Source organism: Scyliorhinus torazame, chromosome 5 (genome assembly GCF_047496885.1).
Source record: "Scyliorhinus torazame isolate Kashiwa2021f chromosome 5, sScyTor2.1, whole genome shotgun sequence".
NCBI classification, from domain to species: domain Eukaryota; kingdom Metazoa; phylum Chordata; class Chondrichthyes; order Carcharhiniformes; family Scyliorhinidae; genus Scyliorhinus; species Scyliorhinus torazame.
In genome coordinates, this window is record NC_092711.1 from 178,911,022 (window position 1) to 178,929,747 (window position 18,726).

Here is an 18,726-nt window from a genome sequence, read left to right on the forward strand (position 1 = left end):
GAAACCGGAGCACCCGGAGGAAACCTACGCAGACACGGGGAGGATGTGCAGACCCCACACAGACAGTGACCCAAGCCAGAATCGAACCTGGGACCCTGGAGCTGTGAAGCAATTGTGCTATCCACAATGCTACCGTGCTGCCCTGAAGAACAAATAAATCTACACTATATCATTTTACCGTAATCCATGTACCTATCCAATAGCTGCTTGAAGGTCCCTAATGTTTCCGACTCAACTACTTCCACAGGCAGTGCATTCCATGCCCCCACTACTCTCTGGGTAAAGAACCTACCTCTGACATCCCCCCTATATCTTCCACCATTCACCTTAAATTTATGTCCCCTTGTAATGGTTTGTTCCACCCGGAGAAAAGTTAGTAGAGGACAGGAAAGGTTCAATGAGCTTTCACAGGAATATCTGGGGAGAACAGCTCCACCCCCCCCCCCCCGCCACCCCCCCCCCCCCCCCCCACCCCCCCACCCCCCCCCCCCCCCCACCCCCAGCCCTGCCCCCACCGCGTGCTGGACACTGCAGTTGACCTGAAGGAATGAAAGGACTAAAAATAAGAGTTGAAGTTAAAATGTAACAAATGGGTTCATGAATAAAAGCTTCAATTTTGCAAGATTGCCCAAGCCAGTCCTCCTGAGATAACCTTGGCAACAACCCAATTTGAGTTTTTCAGAGCTAAAAGAAAACCTAGTAAGATTCTTTTTCAAGCACTGAAACATTGGAAATTGAAATCAGTTCAAAGGACAAGAAAGAATACTGAAACTCGAGCAGAATCAAAGTAATAAGTGAAGGGACGCAATGGTATTCCAAGTTTCTCCACCACTCTCCGCCTCTTTCGGTTCTGTTGGAAAATTACGTACCTATGATTATGTATTGGTCGATGATTCATTTATGAAAATCGCTTATTGTCACAAGTAGACTTGAAATGAAGTTACTGTGAAAAGCCCCTAGTCGCCACATTCCAGCGCCTGTTCGGGGAGGCTGGTACGGGAATTGAACCGTGCTGCTGGCCTGATCTGCTTTCAAAGCCAGCGATTTAGACCTGTGCTTTATGTAGGTTTAATTATGAATTTATGGAGGCACAACAAGGCCAGTTAATGTGGAAATTTTAAACCTAGTTTGGAGGCAATTGGTACAAACATGAGAATGGTTTTAAATCCACGAAGAATAGCCTATAAAATCAGTCATTGGAAATTGACTTAAATGGAATGAAATAACTAAAATAAATCTTGTTTAGTATTTTTGAAAATAAATTTAGAGTACCCAATTCATTTTTTCCAATTAAGGGGCAATTTAGCGTGGCCAATCCACCGACCCTGCACATCTTTGGGTTGTGGGGGCGAAACCCACACAAACACGGGGAGAATGTGCAAACTCCACACGGACAGTGACCCAGAGCCGGGATCGAACCTGGGACCTCGGCGTCGTGAGGCTGCAGTGCTACTCACTGCGCCACCGTGCTGCCCCAAACCTTGTTTAGTATTTTAATCAAGCGATTGTGAAATTGTTCTATCTGTTTTCGAATCTGTGAGCGAAGGGTTAGGGTTAGGGTTAGGGTGAGCGAAGGCTAACGGCTAACTGTGATATTTACGAGCTGTGAGAAGCTGTGCCTTTTGTTTGTTTTATGTGAATGTTTGTACATTTACTATGGTTTAACTTTCTGGGGAAGTAATTTGTGTTTTTAATTTTTAATTAGAACAGTATCCCTGACACAACAGAAGGGAACAGTCTGAGAAATACGTGTAAATGAGAGATGGGTAAATAAAATAGGTCCCTGATCATGGGCGGGATTCTCCGACCCGGTCGGAGAATCGCCGGGGGCTGGCGTGAATCCCGCCCCCGCCGGTTGCCGAATTCTCCAGCACCGGATATTCGGCGGGGGTGGGAATCGCGCCTCGCCGGTTGGCGGGCCCCCCCCCCCCGGCGATTCTCCGGCCCGCGATGGGCCGAATTCCCGCTGCTGGAATGCCTGTCCCGCCGGCGTGGATTAAACCACCTTTTGAACGGCGGGACACGGCGGCGCGGGCGGGCTCCGGGGTCCTGGGGGGGGGGGGCGGGGCGATCGGGGCCCACCGATCCGCGGGCGGGCCTGTGCCGTGGGGGCAGTCTTTTCCTTCCGCCTTCGCCATGGTCTCCACTACGGCGGAGGCAGAAGAGACCCCCTCCACTGAGCATGCAGTCATTTCCGCGCTGGCTGGCGGGGCACCAAAGGCCTTTCCCGCCAGCTGGCGGGGCGGAAATCAGTCCGGCGCGGACCTAGCCCCTCAAGGTAAGGGCTCGGCCGCTCAAGATGCGGAGGATTCCGCACCTTTGGGGCGGCGCGATGCCGGACTGATTCGTGCCTTTTTGGCGCCGGTCGGCGGACATCGGCGATTACGGAGAATCCCGCCCCATGTTTCTTGTTAAAACAAAAGAAGGGTGCGTGGCAATGCGTATATTGTAAGAATAATGAAGGGTTAACAATTTGCTGTAACTGCATCCAACTACTCGATGGTGATCAAGCACATACACGTGGATCACATGATATTCTTGATTCGGGGAGAAGGTTGTTAGGCGAGATAGAGAATAGTCGTGTTTTAGCTATTGAAGCTCAAGCAACTCTCATTGAAGAAAACCTACCTGTGTCTGGAAACAAGTCGAAGTTAATCAAAGAAGAAACAAGAAAGGACAAAACTAACCAACGAATGTTAAAGTACATGCGGGATGGTTGGCCTAAGTGAACGTGTTCCAACTACCGAAACATACGAGTAGAACCAAGCAGTGTTAATGGAGGGCAGCACGGTGGCACAGTGGTAGCACAGCTGCCTCACAGCGCCGAGGTCCCAGGTTCGATCTCGGCCCTGGGTCACTGTCCGTGTGGAGTTTGCACATTCTCCCCGTGTTTGAGTGGGTTACGCCTTAACAACCCAAAGAAAGATGTGCAGAGTTTAACAAATCTTTAAGTTTTGTCTATTGTCAGATATGTAGGATTAATTAACCCACTTTGCCTGAAGCAGAATGGATATTTTGTGTTTTGATTTGGAAGTAACTGCAACTGGAACAAGATTTGCAGTCGCTTCAAGACTTTATTTGTAGACTTTCAATTATACAGCAAGAGTCAGCCCGATTAGGGAAGCATGGTGGCGCAGTGATTAGCACTGCTGCCTCATGGCGCCGAGGTCCCAGGTTTGATCCCGGCTTTGGGTCACTGTCCGTGTGGAGTTTGCACATTCTCCCCGAGGAAATAGAAATGATAAGGTTGTAAAATATGAGAGCTACTAACACCTGAATAACAGGACGTGTTCGGCACATGCAGGAGGAACGTGAAACGGGCAAAACCGAACCCCCTGGTGATGACCAGGACCCTTTTCTTAAAATTTTCAGATGATAACCTACCCCAATGAAGGGAGCACAGTGGCTATCGGAGCCCTGGAACAGCTGCAGATACCCAAGAATGAAGATCTGCCACTGGATTTGCAACAAACGCAGGACGAATGGAACTATATGAATGGATACAGAATGGAACATATCCCCGAACAGGCGCCAGAATGTGGCGACTAGGGGCTTTTCACAGTAACTTCATTTGAAGCCTACTTGTGACAATAAGCAATTTTCATTTTTATTTTTTCAAATCTGAACTATGGGGCTTTATATAATTTTACTGACGGGATCTGTATCCTAGCTACCAAAAATTGGAACAAAGACAGGACTTATTCTAATGCATGGCTACAAGTACATTCGGGGAAAAACAGTGTGTGTGTGCAGGGTGTTCGATTGATGCAAGGATTAGCTGTATCCATCAAAAATACATTAAAAGGCCGGATAGATCTACTTTCTGGATAATCTGTTGGACCCCAAACAACAGTCCCACTTAAAAAAGGGATGCAGTTACTATGAGGAGGTAAGAGCAGCTGCATTATCTGTATATATTTGCTTCCCTCCCCCTTTGACACCATGCCCCATAAAGACCTCAACCCAGCCTGAGGAATTGCCATGCCCCGTGAGGCAATCCATGCAAACGCCATTGATCAGCTCTGATGCATGATCAATTGCACAAAGACTAAAGTCGGGTACAACTGTGGCTTTATTCCAGTCAGATGCGTGGCCTCCTGCTGCAGCTGGCGAAATGGCAGGGCACTGGAGGTTATACAGTTCTCCGTGGGCGGAGTCAGCCGGCAGGAGCTACCGGCGAACCTGTAGAGCAGGTCCTACCTTACATCTCCTATTACAGTGGTTCACCACATTCACCCCCTGTTCAAAATGAGTCCGGCGGGGGTGACGTGAAACTATATACAATGAGTGCAATTATGTCCAGTAGTAGGGAAAGAAAAGTCCATGTTGACGGTCCGGAGGGCGTCAAAGGTTCAGCCGGTCTGGTGCTTTGTTGGGATCGGCGTAACGGTGGCGGCGAAGTCGGTGCTGGCGGTGGTGGAGGTGGCACCGATGGCGGTGGTGGCGGTGCTGAAGCTGGCCAGTCATCGGGGAACTCCGGGAGCGTGCAGAAGTCCTCTTCGTCCTCTTGTTCGGAAAAGGGGAGGGGGGTGGGGGGGGTCTGGTGGGGTCAATATTGGCGGCGCGGTGGGAGATGGTGGGGGGGGGGGGTGCATTGGTGGAGGTGTGTGTTGGGGTGGAACCTGACGGTGCCAGGTCCCTGAGTGAGACAGTATCTTGGTGGCCGTCGGGGAACTCAACGTAGGCATATTGAGGGTTGGTGTGGAGCAGGTGAACCCTGTCCACCAAGGGGTCCGCCTTGTGGAGTTGGACGTGCCTACGGAGAAGGACCGGCCCTGGAGCAGCGAGCCAAGTCGGGAGCGACACCCCAGATGTGGACTTCCTGGGGAAGGTAAAAACACATTCATGGGGTGTGTTATTAGTTGCGGTGCACAATAGTGACCGGATGGAGTGCAGAGCGTCAGGGAGGACCTCCTGCCAGCGAGAAGCTGGGAGGTTCCTGGACCGTAGGGCCAGCTGGACGGCCCTCCAAACCGTCCCATTCTCCCGTTCTACTTGCCCGTTTCCCCGGGGGTTGTAGCTGGTCGTCCTGCTGGAGGCTATACCCCTGCTGAGCAGGAACTGACGCAGCTCATCGCTCATGAATGAGGATCCCCTGTCACTGTGGATGTAGGCGGGGAAACCGAACAGAGCGAAGATGGTGTTGAGGGCCTTGATGACGGTGGCAGACGTCATATTGGGGCATGAGATGGCGAAGGGGAATCTGGAATCCTCATCGACCACACTGAGAATGTACGTGTTACGGTCGGTGGAGGGGAGGGGCCCTTTGAAATCCACGCTGAGGCGTTCAAAGGGGCGGGAAGCCTTCACCAGGCGCGCACGGTCTGGCCGGTAGAAGTGGGCTTGCACTCCGCACAGACCTGGCAGTCCCTGGTGACTGTCCTTACTTCCTCGACGGAGTAGGGCAGATTGCGAGCTTTGACCAGATGGTACAATCGAGGGACCCCCAGATGACAAAGGCTGTCGTGTAGGGCCCGGAGTTGGTCCACTTGTGCGCTGGCACATGTACCTCGGGAGAGGGTGTCTGGGGGCTCGTTGAGTTTACCGGAGCAATACAAGATCTCGTAATTATAGGTGGAGAGCTCGATTCTCCACCACAAGGCTTTATCATTTTTGATCTTGCCCCGCTGTGTGTTATTGAACATGAAGGCTACCGACCGTTGGTCCATAAGGAGAGTGAATCTCTTACTGGCCAGGTAATGCCTCCAATGCCGCACAGCTTCAACAATAGCTTGGGCTTCCTTCTCGACGGATGAGTGTCGAATTACAGAGGTATGAAGGGTGCGGGAAAAGAATGCCACGGGAATGCCTGCCTGGTTTAGAGTGGCAGCAAGGGCGACGTCTGAAGCGTCGCTTTCTACTTGGAAAGGCAGTGACTCGTCCACTGCGCGCATCCCAGCCTTGGCGATGTCTGCTCTGATGCGGGCAAAAGCATGTTGTGCCTCGGCCGCAAGGGGGAAATGGGTGGACTGAATGAGTGGGCGGGCCTTGTCCGCATAGTTTGGGACCCACTGAGCGTAGTAGGAAAAGAACCCCAGGCAGCGTTTGAGGGCCTTTGGGCAGTTGGGGAGGGGAAGTTCCATGAGGGGGCGCATGCGCTCGGGGTCGGGCCCGAGAAGTCCGTTTTGGACGATGTAGCCGAGAATGGCTAACCGGGTCGTGCTGAACACACACTTCTCTTTGTTGAAGGTCAGGTTGAGAAGAGTGGCAGTGCGGAGGAATTTATCGAGGTTGGCCTCGTGGTCCTGCTGGTCATGGCTGCAGATGGTGACATTATCTAAGTATGGAAAGGTGGCCCGCAAACCGTACTGGTCGACCATTCAGTCCATCTCTCTTTGGAAGAACGAGACCCCATTTGTGACACCGAGAGGGACCCTAAGGAAGTGGTAGAGGCGACCGTCCGCCTCGAAGGCAGTGTATGGCCCGTCCGACTTCCGGATGGGGAGCTGGTGGTAGGCGGATTTCAGGTCAATTGTTGAGAAGACCCGGTACTGCGCAATCTGATTGACCATATCAGCTATGCGTGGGAGGGGGTACGCGTCGAGCTGCGTGTACCGGTTGATGGTCTGGCTGTAGTCCACGACCATCCTGTGTTTCTCCCCAGTTTTAACCACTACCACTTGGGCTCTCCAGGGGCTGTTGCTGGCCTCGATAATACCCTCCTTAAGCAGCCGCTGGACTTCGGACCTGATGAAGGTCTTGTCCTGGGTGCTGTACCATCTGCTCCTCGTGGCAACGGGCTTGTAATCCACAGTTAGATTGGCAAAAAGGGAGGGGGGATCGACCTTGAGGGTCGCAAGGCCGCAAACGGTAAGGGGTGGTAAGGGCCCGCCGAATTTGAGGGTGAGGCTCTGCAGGTTGCACTGGAAGTCCAGGCCCAACAGGAGTGCAGCGCAGAGATTCATAAGAACATAGAGGTGGAAGTTACTAAATTCTACGCCCTGGACCGTGAGGGTGACTGTACAAAAGCCTCGGATCGGGACGGAGTGGGATCCGGAGGCTTGGGAGATCCTTTGATTGGCAGGGTGGACCGCGAGGGAGCAGCGCCTTACCGTATCTGGGTGAACGAAGATTTCGGTGCTCCTGGAGTCCAGCAGGCACGAGGTCGTGTGGCCGTTGATTTTAACCGTCGTCCACGTGGTGGCCAGGTTGTGCGAGTGAGATTGGTCCAACGTCATCGAAGCTTCGGGTGGCGAGCGTGTGAGGTTCCGATGTCGGGATGTCCGGAGACCCTGTGGGGGACAAGATAGCAGCGCCCATGGTGCGCACATTGCGGGGTCTGGACAAGATGGCGGCGCCCATTGGTCGCACATGGACCCGGGAGGAGAAGATGGCGACTCCCATTGTGCGTCTGGCGTGGGGGAGGGGGCGATAGCGGGCACGATCGCAGCGCTGCGCGGGCCTGGCACACAGCCGCGAAGTGGCCTTTTTACTGCAGGCTTTACAAACGGCAGTGCGGGCCGGGCAGTGTTGGCGGGGGTGCTTCTGCTGACCGCAGAAGTAGCAGCAGGGACCCCCGGGGTGCGCGGATCGGCGTGCGGCGCAGGCGTATTGCGAAGGCAGGGCCCCGGCTGAGGAGGTCGTCGGTGGGGTCTGGGAGGGGTAGGAAGGAGTAGAAGGGTGGGCAGCGCGGCGGGAGGGGTACGATTATACGTTACGGGTTGCGACCGTCATGGAGAGCGCCAGGTTTTCGTCTCCGCCAGTTCGAGCGTGGCCCCTTCCAGCAATCGTTATCGGATGCGGTCCAACGCAATCCCCATCACGAAGGCATCGCGCATGAGGAGATTTGCGTGTTCGGCGGCCGCGACGGTCTGACAGTCACAGTCCCGGACGAGTGGAATTAGGTCCCGCCAGAAGTCTTCAATGGACTCACCAGGTAGTTGCAAGCGGGTGGCAAGTACATGCCTGGCGAAGAGCGTGTTCGTCTTCTGCGCGTAGTGTTCTTTGAGGATTCCATTGCTTTTGTGTAATTCGTGATGTCTTGGATCAACGGGAACACGCTGGAGCTCAGTCTGGAGTACAGGATGTTTATGTTCTGAGCCTCCGTTGGCGCGGGGTCCGTCGCGTTGATGTAGGCCTCAAAACATGCTAGCCAGTGAGTAAAGTCTTTCCTGACGTCGGGCGAGTGCGGATCCAGCTGCAGGCGATCGGGCTTAATTCTGATATCCATTCTGTGGCAAATCTGACTAATAAATTGATGCACGATCAATTGCACAAAGACTAAAGTTGGGTACAACTGTGACTTTATTACAGTCAGATGCGTGTCCTCCTGCTGCAGCTGGCGAAATGGCAGGGCACTGGAGGTCATACATATTTATACAGTTCTCCCTGGGCAGAGCCAGCCGGCAGGAGCTACCGGCGAACCTGTAGTGCAGGTCCTACCTTACATCTCCTATTACAGTGGTTCACCACAAGCTCCATGACCACCGACCAGATTATGAGGAGCCAGAACAGGCCCCCATCCCGCATTGAGCTGATGTTTCAAGGGAATTAAGACTTAGGGTTGGTCAGTCTGTTACACTCTACCACGCACACAGACAGGAAACAATGAAACCAGAATTGGTGGGAGAAGGTCTGGAACTGGGGAATGAATGTGATCATCCACCCCTGGATTAGGATAATATCACATCTACTGGTTGCAGCCATCTGGGATGGCCACTTCCAGAATACAAAATGGACATTTGCAAAGATTGCAGGGAAAAATGGACAATGTTAAGAAAGCAAGCAGGCACAGAGCCTGTCTGCATATTAGAGAAACAGCTCCCAGACGAGACTGAAACTGTAGGCCTATTAGTATATGGATGGCCCATCTCCAGGAACAAAGGGAGATACTTAAGTAACCGATCTGGCTCCAGACCTCACGGCGCCAGTTCCCCAAACCGAAAGCAGAAAACAAAGCAAGGCCAATGGCCACCTTGGACACGCCCAGCCATCAGGGCACCCACCCCTTTATTGGTCAGGATCAATGCGGATGGTCTAATTAATTGGGGCCAAGTTCAAGGCCCGCCCAAAAGCGCGCGAAGCCCCCTTTCAGGTATAAGAAGAAGGCCCCAAGAGAGAATCGTTCTCTTGGACTCGGCTCTCACAGCGGAGAGACCAGTCCACTAGCTGCACCAGAAGTAAGTCCAAGGTCAACACTCGCAACCAGACGGACGACCTTAGCTGTTCCCCTTCATCACTTCGACCCCAGCAGCCTCAGAACCGAACAATGGCCATTGTTCCTCTGACTGAGTGGGCGCCCAAAGCTAAGTATAGGCTTTAGCAGTAGTGATAGTTTAGTCTGTCGTACTTTGTGCATGAGTAGATATTACTGTGTGTGTAAATAAATAGTATTGTCTTTGAACTAACAAACTGGTGTATTGGCTCTTTGATCAGTATTCGGGTTTGACCCTTGTGGTGGTATCGAAAGATACCTGGCGACTCTTCAGCAAACATAATTAGGATTAAGGAAGGCGACCATATTGATTGCCATATTCAGAGCCAACCAAAGAGAGCAACATGGTACAACTGATCTTAGCACTATCATGGGGTATAATGGCAGTATGTGCGATGAAAGGTAATAGAAGCCAGTTGAGAAGCAGTAAGTAGGTTTGCATACTCGAGGGACGGGTTAAATTGGAATATATCAATTTAATCTAAATGACCGGAATTCCTGAAATCACGTGACTGGCCAGCATGAATTGAGGCAAGGAATACCGGGTGGCAGGGAAAAGCAATTAAAACTCGAGCTATGAATTACAGTTGGTGTCGGTTGATGGGGTACTCGGTTTAGCTTAGCGAAAGAGAGGATTGTTAAAGTGTATTCCCTGGGCCGAGACACCTGCAGCAAATACTAACAATTCAGCATGTATTTTTAAAGCATAATAGTAGCGGCAGCAAGTAGTAACGGTAGTCTTAAAGCATAACAGTAAGATAGCGTACAAATCTTTGTTAACAGTGAAATGTTCGGGAGGCAGAATGGGACGTAGCCAGCTAACTTGGCCATATTCTTTCGGAAGACAGGTTCACACAGAAACACTCCTTATCAGTAGTCCCCAGACAGCCGTTATGAATACGGACAATGGTTCCAGTCAGGAACAAGGTTAAGATGGGGGATTGCAGGGGCTGGTTTAGCACAGTGGGCTAAACAACTGGCTTGTAATGCAGAACAATGCCAACAGTGCGGGTTCAATTCCCGTACCGGCCTGCCCGAACAGGCGACGGAATGTGGCGACTAGGGCCTTTTCGTGACAATAGGTGATTATTATTATTATTGTATAAACAAACAAACAAGGACAAAGATAAAGGGTGTCTGGATAACATCAGAAGACCATCCACAAGTTCTCAACTGTCCAAGAGCTGATCACGCAGTGCCACGCTGCCCAATAACAAATTTCATTGGATCTAATAGTCAATGTATGTAATCTATAATCACAATGATTAGATCATGTCCAGCCGAGATGGGCTGTTAAGTATTTGAAAATGTACAAAGAATGATGTTTTTTTCTGTTCTGCTGAGAGAAGCTTGGCTTTGACCGAAGGTTTACTCTCCGCTGGGGTAATCAATAAACCTTTTGACTTTTGGAACAAACCCAAGTGCGGAGTGATTTTCCTAAGATTCTTTCCCCGCAAACAGTAGAACTCCACTAATGCTGTCCAGGCGTCAACACTTAGTCTCAGGAACCGAGAATCTGTCTGATTGTGTTTAAACTTAAAGTAAGATAATAATAATCACAATCTTTATTAGTGTCACAAGTAGACTTACATTAACACGGCAATGAAGTTACTGTGAAAAGCCCCTAGTCGCCACATTCTGGCGCCTGTTCGGATGCACAGAGGGAGAATTCAGAATGCCCAATTTACCTAACAAGCACGTCTTTCGGGACTTGTGGGAGGAAACCGGAGCGCCCAGAGAAAACCCACGCGGACACTGGGAGAACGTGCAGACTCCACACAGACAGTGAGCCAAGCCGTGAATCGAACCTGGGACCCTGGCGCTGTGAAACAACAGTGCTAACTACTGTGCTACCATGTCGCCCATTATGGGATTTGAGTGGGATGAGGATGATGTAATGAGGTTAGTGGCTCGGGGATTTGAAGAACCCTTAGGAGGTAAAGAGGTCAGAGTGGACTCGCCCAAGCGGGAAAGGTCATTTTTTATCATTCCTTTTCGTGATGTTTTCTTGGGAATCTAAGTCAATAGATAAAAAAACTGCATTACTGCTAGAGATCACCTGCAATCTCCTAAGAAGGTGCCAGATGTAGAAGGAAGACTTTGGAATACAGTTGTCTATGTTTTGAATGACGTTTCAGAGTGTATGGTACTTCTCAGTTAGATCAGTTTTGTCCAAGTCGGGTTGTCTCTACCTGAAGGCAGAAGCTGCCATGCTTTATTGGTACCATGGCGGGAAACTCTCAGGCATCTTTATGATGCATGTTGATGACTGCCTACGTGGTGGTACTAGTGAGTTCCAAAACAATGTTACTGACAGGAACAGAACAACATTTTTAAAATTAGAGTACCCAATTATTTTTTCCCAATTAAGGGGCAATTTAGCGAGGCCAATCCACCTAACCTGCACATCATTTGGGTTGTGGGGGTGAAACCCACACAGACATGGGAAGAATGTGCAAACTCCACACAGACAGTGACCCGGGGCCGGGATTGAACCCGGGTCCTCATTGCCGTAGTCAGCAGTGCTAACCATTGCGCCACTGTGCCACCCTTGGATCAGAACAACATTTAAGGTTTGGAGTCGGGCTCCTGGAACCTTTAAATAAATTGGATTGGAAATCGGACAGTGTGGGTCTGACGTGACTTTACATCAACAATCTCATGGAGACAGTATGAACCCTGTCACAGTCAATGGTGCCGGCGCCTCACAGAAAGATGACGATGTTTCCAAAGCTGGGACTGAGTAGCTGCAAACTTGAATTGGCCAATTAGTATGGCTGAGCACACGGACGAGGCTGGATACAAGCTTGGATGTCTTCGAGCTGAATTCTGAAATGAAACGTCCAAAGGTCGAGGACATTTGACAGGCTTAACATTAAAAAATTACAAGATGGAGAAACATGTGCTGAAATTTCCATCTTTGGGTGAGCTGAAGAATATAAAATGGATTGTTTTTAGTGAAGCCTCTCACTGGCAGGAGCCTTTCTCAGTGTCTGTACTCAGAGTGATGTTTACTGTGGGCGGCACGGTAGCACAGTGGTTTGCATTGTTGCTTCAGAGTGCCAGGGTCCCAGGTTCAATTCCTGGCTTGGGTAACTGTCTGTGCGGAGTCTGCACGTTCTCCCTGTGTCTGTGTGGGTTTCCTCCAGGTGTTCCAGTTTCCTCCCACAGTCCAAAGATGTGTGGTTTAGGTGTGTGGACTTATGTGTAGGGTGTTCTATCCAAGGACCGGTGCAGACTTGTTGGGCCGAATGGCCTCCTTCTGCACTGTAAATTCTATGATCTAATTTACTGTCCCCTTAATTGTCAGCCATCGCCTGGGAAAAGCAGCCCTTTTATTGTGGACATTGGGAAAGAGGCCATCCTTTTAGCCAAACAAATAAATGTGTCAAGCTGAGGGAGCAAAGGATGTCAATGTCTTTAAGAGAGAGAGACCTGGGCCAAGCTTTGCAGAGTCTGCACCCTCCCTGGGTTCACTTCCTTTCCCCTCAGTTGCTGCAAGTGACCAATTGAAGGCGAGAATGAGAAAAGAAATGGAAAGGGGGAGAAAAGAAAGTGTTTTACTCACAGATGTTGCAGACAGGAGGAGGTTTCAATCTGGGCGAAGCTCAATCTTCATTCACACAAGGCCCGCGCTCTGATTGGCTGGAGGACGAGTCTTCCAATTTTTCCCATTGGTCAACATCTCAGCTGGTCAATGGGGGGGGAGAGGGAGGCGGGGCACCACCCGCACATGCGCAAGCGCCCCTCTCCCTTGGACATGCGCCGTCCCGGGCCGGGGGGAGGGGGAGGTCACTGAGCGGAGGCTGGAGCCGTCAGCCGGTTGCCTGGAAACCTTGTCTCCAGGAGGTGTGGGGGAGGGGGAGCCCAGTGCTCTCAAAGCGGTTGTTTCCCAGGGGATGACTGACATTTAAGTGGACAAGGCAGGAAGGTCTGGGGATGTGTTGTTTTATGTGGTACATATTCGATATTTATGATTATCTGGTAAATTATATTTATTATCATTTTTAACATTGTATTGAGTACCCTTTCTGCAATTGTCTCTGGGCGACCAGCTGAGCGACTGCAGATGGGGACTTTGCAAAATGTTTAATGGGCCAAATGGCATAAACAAGCTGTTGAGGTTCAAGAAGGCAACTTAACACCAGCTTCAAGTGTGCATTCAATTTCAGTCTCAAATTATTGATCATCTCTGATTTGGTTCATGGATTATCATAGAATTTACAGTGCAGAAGGAGGCCATTCGGCCCATCGAGTCTGCACCGGCCCTTGGAAAGAGCACCGTACCCAAGGTCAACGCCTCCACCCAATCCCCACAACCCAGCAACCCCACCCAACACTAAGGGCAATTTTGGACACTAAGGGCAATTTAGAACGGCCAATCCACCTAACCTGCACATCTTTGGGCTGTGGGAGGAAACCGGAGCACGCGGAGGAAACCCACGCACACACGGGGAGGATGTGCAGACTCCGCACAGACAGTGACCCAAGCCGGAATCGAACCTGGGGGACCCTGGAGCTGTGAAGCAATTGTGCTAACCACTATGCTACCGTGCTGCCCAAAGTTTGGGAGGTTGGCCTCCCAAACAGAAAGTTCAAGGTCATGATCAGTTACTGCCGAAGAAAAGCTCTTCCTCAAAACCCCTGTATCTCTCATCAAGGGACGCAGTTTTGTATATTGCACACAGATTTAGTCCAGTAATACAGACATACATATAGCTAGCAACTGCATGGAGATTTTCAGACCCTAACCTATGACCTGTCAGGAAAAGTAAGGGATTTGTTGATCACTGTGAATCAGCACCTTCGAAGAATTAGGAGGGTGAATATTAGATCCAGCAGAGTGAGAATTGTCTGTTTTGAATTTCTATCCTGTACTGACAGGGATGACTTTTGTTTGTACAGGATATAAGAAGAAGAGTTACAGATAGAAATCTGTAATCAAACATCACGTCTATTCTGGCGGACTCACTCGATTCATTCAAACCTAAATATCATCGGTCTTTGAAGCTACAAGGAAGAATATATGTCAGTTTTGTCTGCTTCAGAAGCTTTTAAGCATCATTGTTACTGGAAAAGCACCGAGGCGCACACACACCCGAGTGAGAGTGTTTCAGAGCATTGACTGTGAAAAGAACTATAACCAGTTACACAGCCTGAAAAAACATTATACCATTCACAGCAGAGAGAGACTGTACATGTGATCTCTATGTGGACGAAGGCTTCAACTAATTGTCTAACCTGGAGAGACACAAGGACACCAGCAGCATGGAGAAACCGTGGAAATGTGGGGACTGTGGGAAGGGATTCAAAGCCCCATCACAACTGGAAGCTCATCGACGCAGTCACACTGGAGAGAGGCCGTTCACCTGCTCTGAGTGTGGGAAGGGATTCAGTGGTTCATCCCAGATGCAAGCACACCAGCGGGTTCATGCTGTGGAGAAGCCGATCAGCTGCTCTATTTGTGGGAAAGGATTCAATGATTCATCTCATCTAGATTCACATTGGCGAGTTCACACCGGGGAGAGGCCGTTTCCCTGCTCCGTGTGTGGGAAGGGATTCAGACATACATCTAACCTGCTAACCCACCAGCGTATTCACACCGGTGAGAGGCCATTTAGCTGCTATGTGTGTGGGAAGGGATTTACTGATTCATCCACCCTGCGGAACCACCAGCGAGTTCACACTGGGGAGAGGCCGTTCACCTGCTCCTTGTGTGGGAAGGGATTCATTCAATCATGTAACCTGCTCAAACACCAGCAGGTTCACACCAGGGTGAGGCTATTTACCTGCTCTCAGTGTGGGAAGGGATTCAACGATCTATCCAACCTACAGACACACCAGCGAGTTCACACAGGGGAGAGGCCGTTCACCTGTTCTCAGTGCGGGAAGGGATTCACTCGTTCATCCAGCCTGCTGACACATCAGCGAGTTCACACCGAGGAGAGACCGTTCACCTGCACTGAGTGTGGGAAGGGATTCACTGAGTTTTGCAGACTGCAGTCACACCAGCGAATTCACACGGGGGAGAGACCGTTCACCTGCACTGACTGTGGCAAGGGATTCACTCACTCGTCCAACCTGCGGACACACAAGCAAGTTCACACCAAGGAGAGGCCATACACCTGCTCCGAGTGTATGAAAACATTCAGCCGTTTGAGCCACCTCCAGATACACCAGAGAGTTCATACTGGGGAGCGACCATTTACCTGCTCGGAGTGTGGGAAAGATTTCAGTAATTCATCCCATCTGACAACACACCAGCAAGTTCACACCGGGGAGAGGCCGTTCAGCTGCTCCATATGTGGAAAGCGATTCTGTTCCTCATCAAGCCTGCTGGCTCACCAGCGGGTTCACAGTGCGGAGAGGCCATTTACTTGCTCTCAGTGTGGGAAGAGTTTTAAAGATTCATCCACCCTGATGAAACACCAGCGAGCTCACACTGGGGAAAGGCCATTCACCTGCAACGAGTGTGGGAAGAGATTCAAAGATCCATCAAACCTGCGGACACACCAGCGAATTCACACTGGGGAGAAGCCGTTCACCTGCTCTGACTGTGGGAAGAGCTTCACTCATTTATCCACCCTGCTGACACACCAGCGAATTCACACCGGGGAGAGACCATTCACCTGCTCTGACTGTGGGAAGGGATTCAGTGCTCTCTCTAATTTGTTGACACACCAGCGAATTCACACTGGGGATAGGCCGTTCATCTGTTCCCTGTGTGGGAAGGGATTCGCTCATTCATCCCACTTGCGGAGACACCAACGAGTCCACAATTGATTACAAGGGTTGGATTCTGCTGCCTTGCTGCTGTTAATCACATCCAGATGTGGACCATGTTCATTCTGACACTTGGTGAAGTGGGAGAGTCGGAGGGTTTCTTTCTGCTGGACTGGCCGGTCTCATGACTTTGCTTCCAGTGGGCTGATGCTCTTTGTATCCTGTTGCAAAACATATTGTTTAATATTTGATATGGATCATAACATCAAAAGATGGGATTAAGCTTAATTACAATTTGAATACATTTCTGTTTAGAACCTCCACAGACATGCCACATTGCCATGGTTATGGTTTGCAGGGGGATAGAATGTTCATTTCTTAAATTTATCTGTGTGTTTTTCACAGAACATAGTTACAGATTTGATCTTTGGTCAGTGATGGATCTGGACTTTGTTAATATATTTATGTGTCGCCGCACTATATATTAATCTTACAGAACTCGAGACTGAGCTTCTTGGGTGAAGTCAAGTATAGCTTTATGTCAGTTTTAAAGTCTACTGATCAAGTCAAATTTTATGCGAATACAGAATCTAGAAACTTGTTTGTCCAACGCAAATACAGATGGTTTAGTTGAATTCAAAATACAATTCAGTTTGTGGTAATTTCTTCAGATCAAAATGCACAATACAAAAATGAAACAAAAGGAAATAGCTGGTTGCAAAGTAAAGTAGGAATAGGTTTCAAAGGTTCAGTTAAAGGTGAATTCAGAGAGAGCGAGCAAAGGTATCTCCTCGCCTCTTAAGGAAATCATAATCTTTTTAGGCTCTGTCCCCTTTCTGACTGTGATTGGGTTAAAATAATTATAATTTATCTAATTGATAGAAATGTCTGTCTATCTATTAACTTTTAAGAGATAATATGGCACGGGAAAACCTCTCTATGTTTCCATAATATGGTGTGATTGAGCCACCTGTTTCCTCCCATGTTTTCTAAAACTGGGATGTTTGCCCAGTTGTAGCCATCTGGGATGGCCGCTTTCAGAATACAAAATGGACGCTCGCAAAGAATATAGGGAACTGTGGACAATTCTAGAAAACAAGCAGGCACAGAGCCTGAATGTATATTTGGGAAACAGCTCCCAGACAGAATTGAAACTATGGGTTGATTAGCATATTGATGGGCCATCTCCGGGAAACAAAGGAATGACACTTAGGTAACCGATACTATTGCAGACCTCGCGGCGCCAGTTCCCCAACCGAAAAGCACAAACAAAGCAAGGCCAACGGCCACCTAGGACACGCCCAGCCACCAGGGCACCCACCCCTTTGTTGGTCAAGATCGATAACGGTGATCGAGAAGTGGCCCAATTAATTGGGACCAAGATTAAGGCCCGCCTAAAAGCGCGCGAAGCCCCTCCAAGTATAAGCAGGAACCCCCACGAGAGATTCGCTCCCTTGGATTTGGCTCTCAGGTGGAGAGACCCATCCACCAGCATCACCAGAAGCAAGTAAGTTCAAGGTCAACGCTCGTTACCAGACGGACAACCTTAGCTGTTCTCCTGTTTCTCTTCGAACCCAACAGCCTCAGATCCGAACAACGGCCATTGTTCCTCTGACTAAGTGGGCGCCCGAAGTTAAATATAGGCATTAGCGTTAGAGATAGTTTAGTTTGCAGTACTGTTGTGCATGAGTAGATCTAACTGTGTGTGTAAATAAATCGTATTGACTTCGAACTAACTAACTGGTGTATTGGCTCTTTGATCAGTATTCGGGTTTGAACCTTGTGGCGGTATCGAGAGATACCTGGCGACTCTAAAGTAAATATAATTAGAATTAAGGAAGGCGACCATATTGACCGCCATATTTATAACCAGATAAACAGAGCAACACAGTAATGATAACAATGAGTCTATTCTGCAATTTAGATAGTCAGTTTGAATACTGACTTCCTCATCTGATCCATTCCCATGCTCTCTGCGTTCTCTGCTGTCATGACTAACATATGATTTTTTCATAGTATAATGTCACTAAATCATTTCTTCCCGAAAAGTAGGTTTCTGTCAGTCAGCTACAATTTACTTGTGTTTCACGACAGAAAAAGAAGTTGGAAAGTTTACCCAGTTTGAAGCTAGAGGAAGGAATCTCTTGGGGTCCCCACAGTGGAAGGCAGTTAGCCTTGTGGCTGAAAGCAGTCAGCTTGAACAGTGAGCTTGGAAACTGCTGTGGGAGCCGACCGAGGAAAAGCAGTTGGTCTGTCCAAAGTCAGCTGGAGAAGGCAGTGGAACATTCACGGAGAAAAATAAACTCAGTAAGTCTAAGTGCCAGACTACGAACCTGGGGAGAAATGTACATTCCAGAGGGCTGTGGCATACACTTGGGTTGGTCCCAAAAGAAAGTGAATGAACCTACAAAATTTCCGAAGAAAAGGGATTCTTGTGGAGATATTCAGAATTGCAGGTAGTTTTAAGTAAGTTAAATGTGTGTTTATTGGGAATAAGCTAAAGCTTTAAGAAGAATTTATTTCTTATATTTTGTGTGTTCGGAAAGGTGAAGCCTGGATTTTGGTTTCTCTTTAGAGTTGGGACCAGCGGGTCTGGGATTTTGTTCACAGAATCTGAATGAGGTTATCTGACTCTTGAATTGAAGAGCTGGGTTATCAAGGCGGTGAGTAGCTTACAGAAGTTAAAACAAAATAGATAAAGAAACTACTGTTGCCTATCAACAGGAGGTCCACAGCCACGTAGGGAGAAATAGAAAGGCAGTTTGAGTTCAGTTGGTATGAGAGACGGGGTGAAGACGCCTCAGTCTAAATCTCTCTCTCTCCAGCTGGACATGTTATCCAATTGCAGG

At 49.3% G+C, this 18,726-nt stretch overlaps 2 protein-coding genes across 3 annotated transcripts in view; one reads left to right on the forward strand and one right to left on the reverse strand.

Moving 5' to 3' along the window:
• Positions 1-18,726, reverse strand: part of LOC140418066 (uncharacterized) — a 182,863-nt gene that overhangs the window by 85,148 nt on the left and 78,989 nt on the right.
• LOC140422509 (uncharacterized) lies at positions 12,955-17,613 on the forward strand. Of its 2 annotated transcripts, none has more exons than XM_072507518.1 (2): positions 12,955-13,085; positions 14,060-17,613. In XM_072507518.1, exon 2 carries the CDS (start codon positions 14,423-14,425, stop codon positions 15,935-15,937), a length of 1,515 nt encoding a protein of 504 aa, XP_072363619.1. In that variant the 5' UTR covers positions 12,955-13,085; positions 14,060-14,422; the 3' UTR covers positions 15,938-17,613. The 2 variants fall into 2 exon arrangements, with proteins under 2 accessions (XP_072363619.1, XP_072363618.1); XM_072507517.1 differs by having other exon boundaries at positions 12,957-13,138.

What these genes read in the sequence shown, in the direction of transcription:
- LOC140422509 (XM_072507518.1), top strand. Translation starts at nt 14,423, where the DNA reads ATGGAGAAACCGTGGAAATGTGGGGACTGTGGGAAGGGATTCAAAGCC.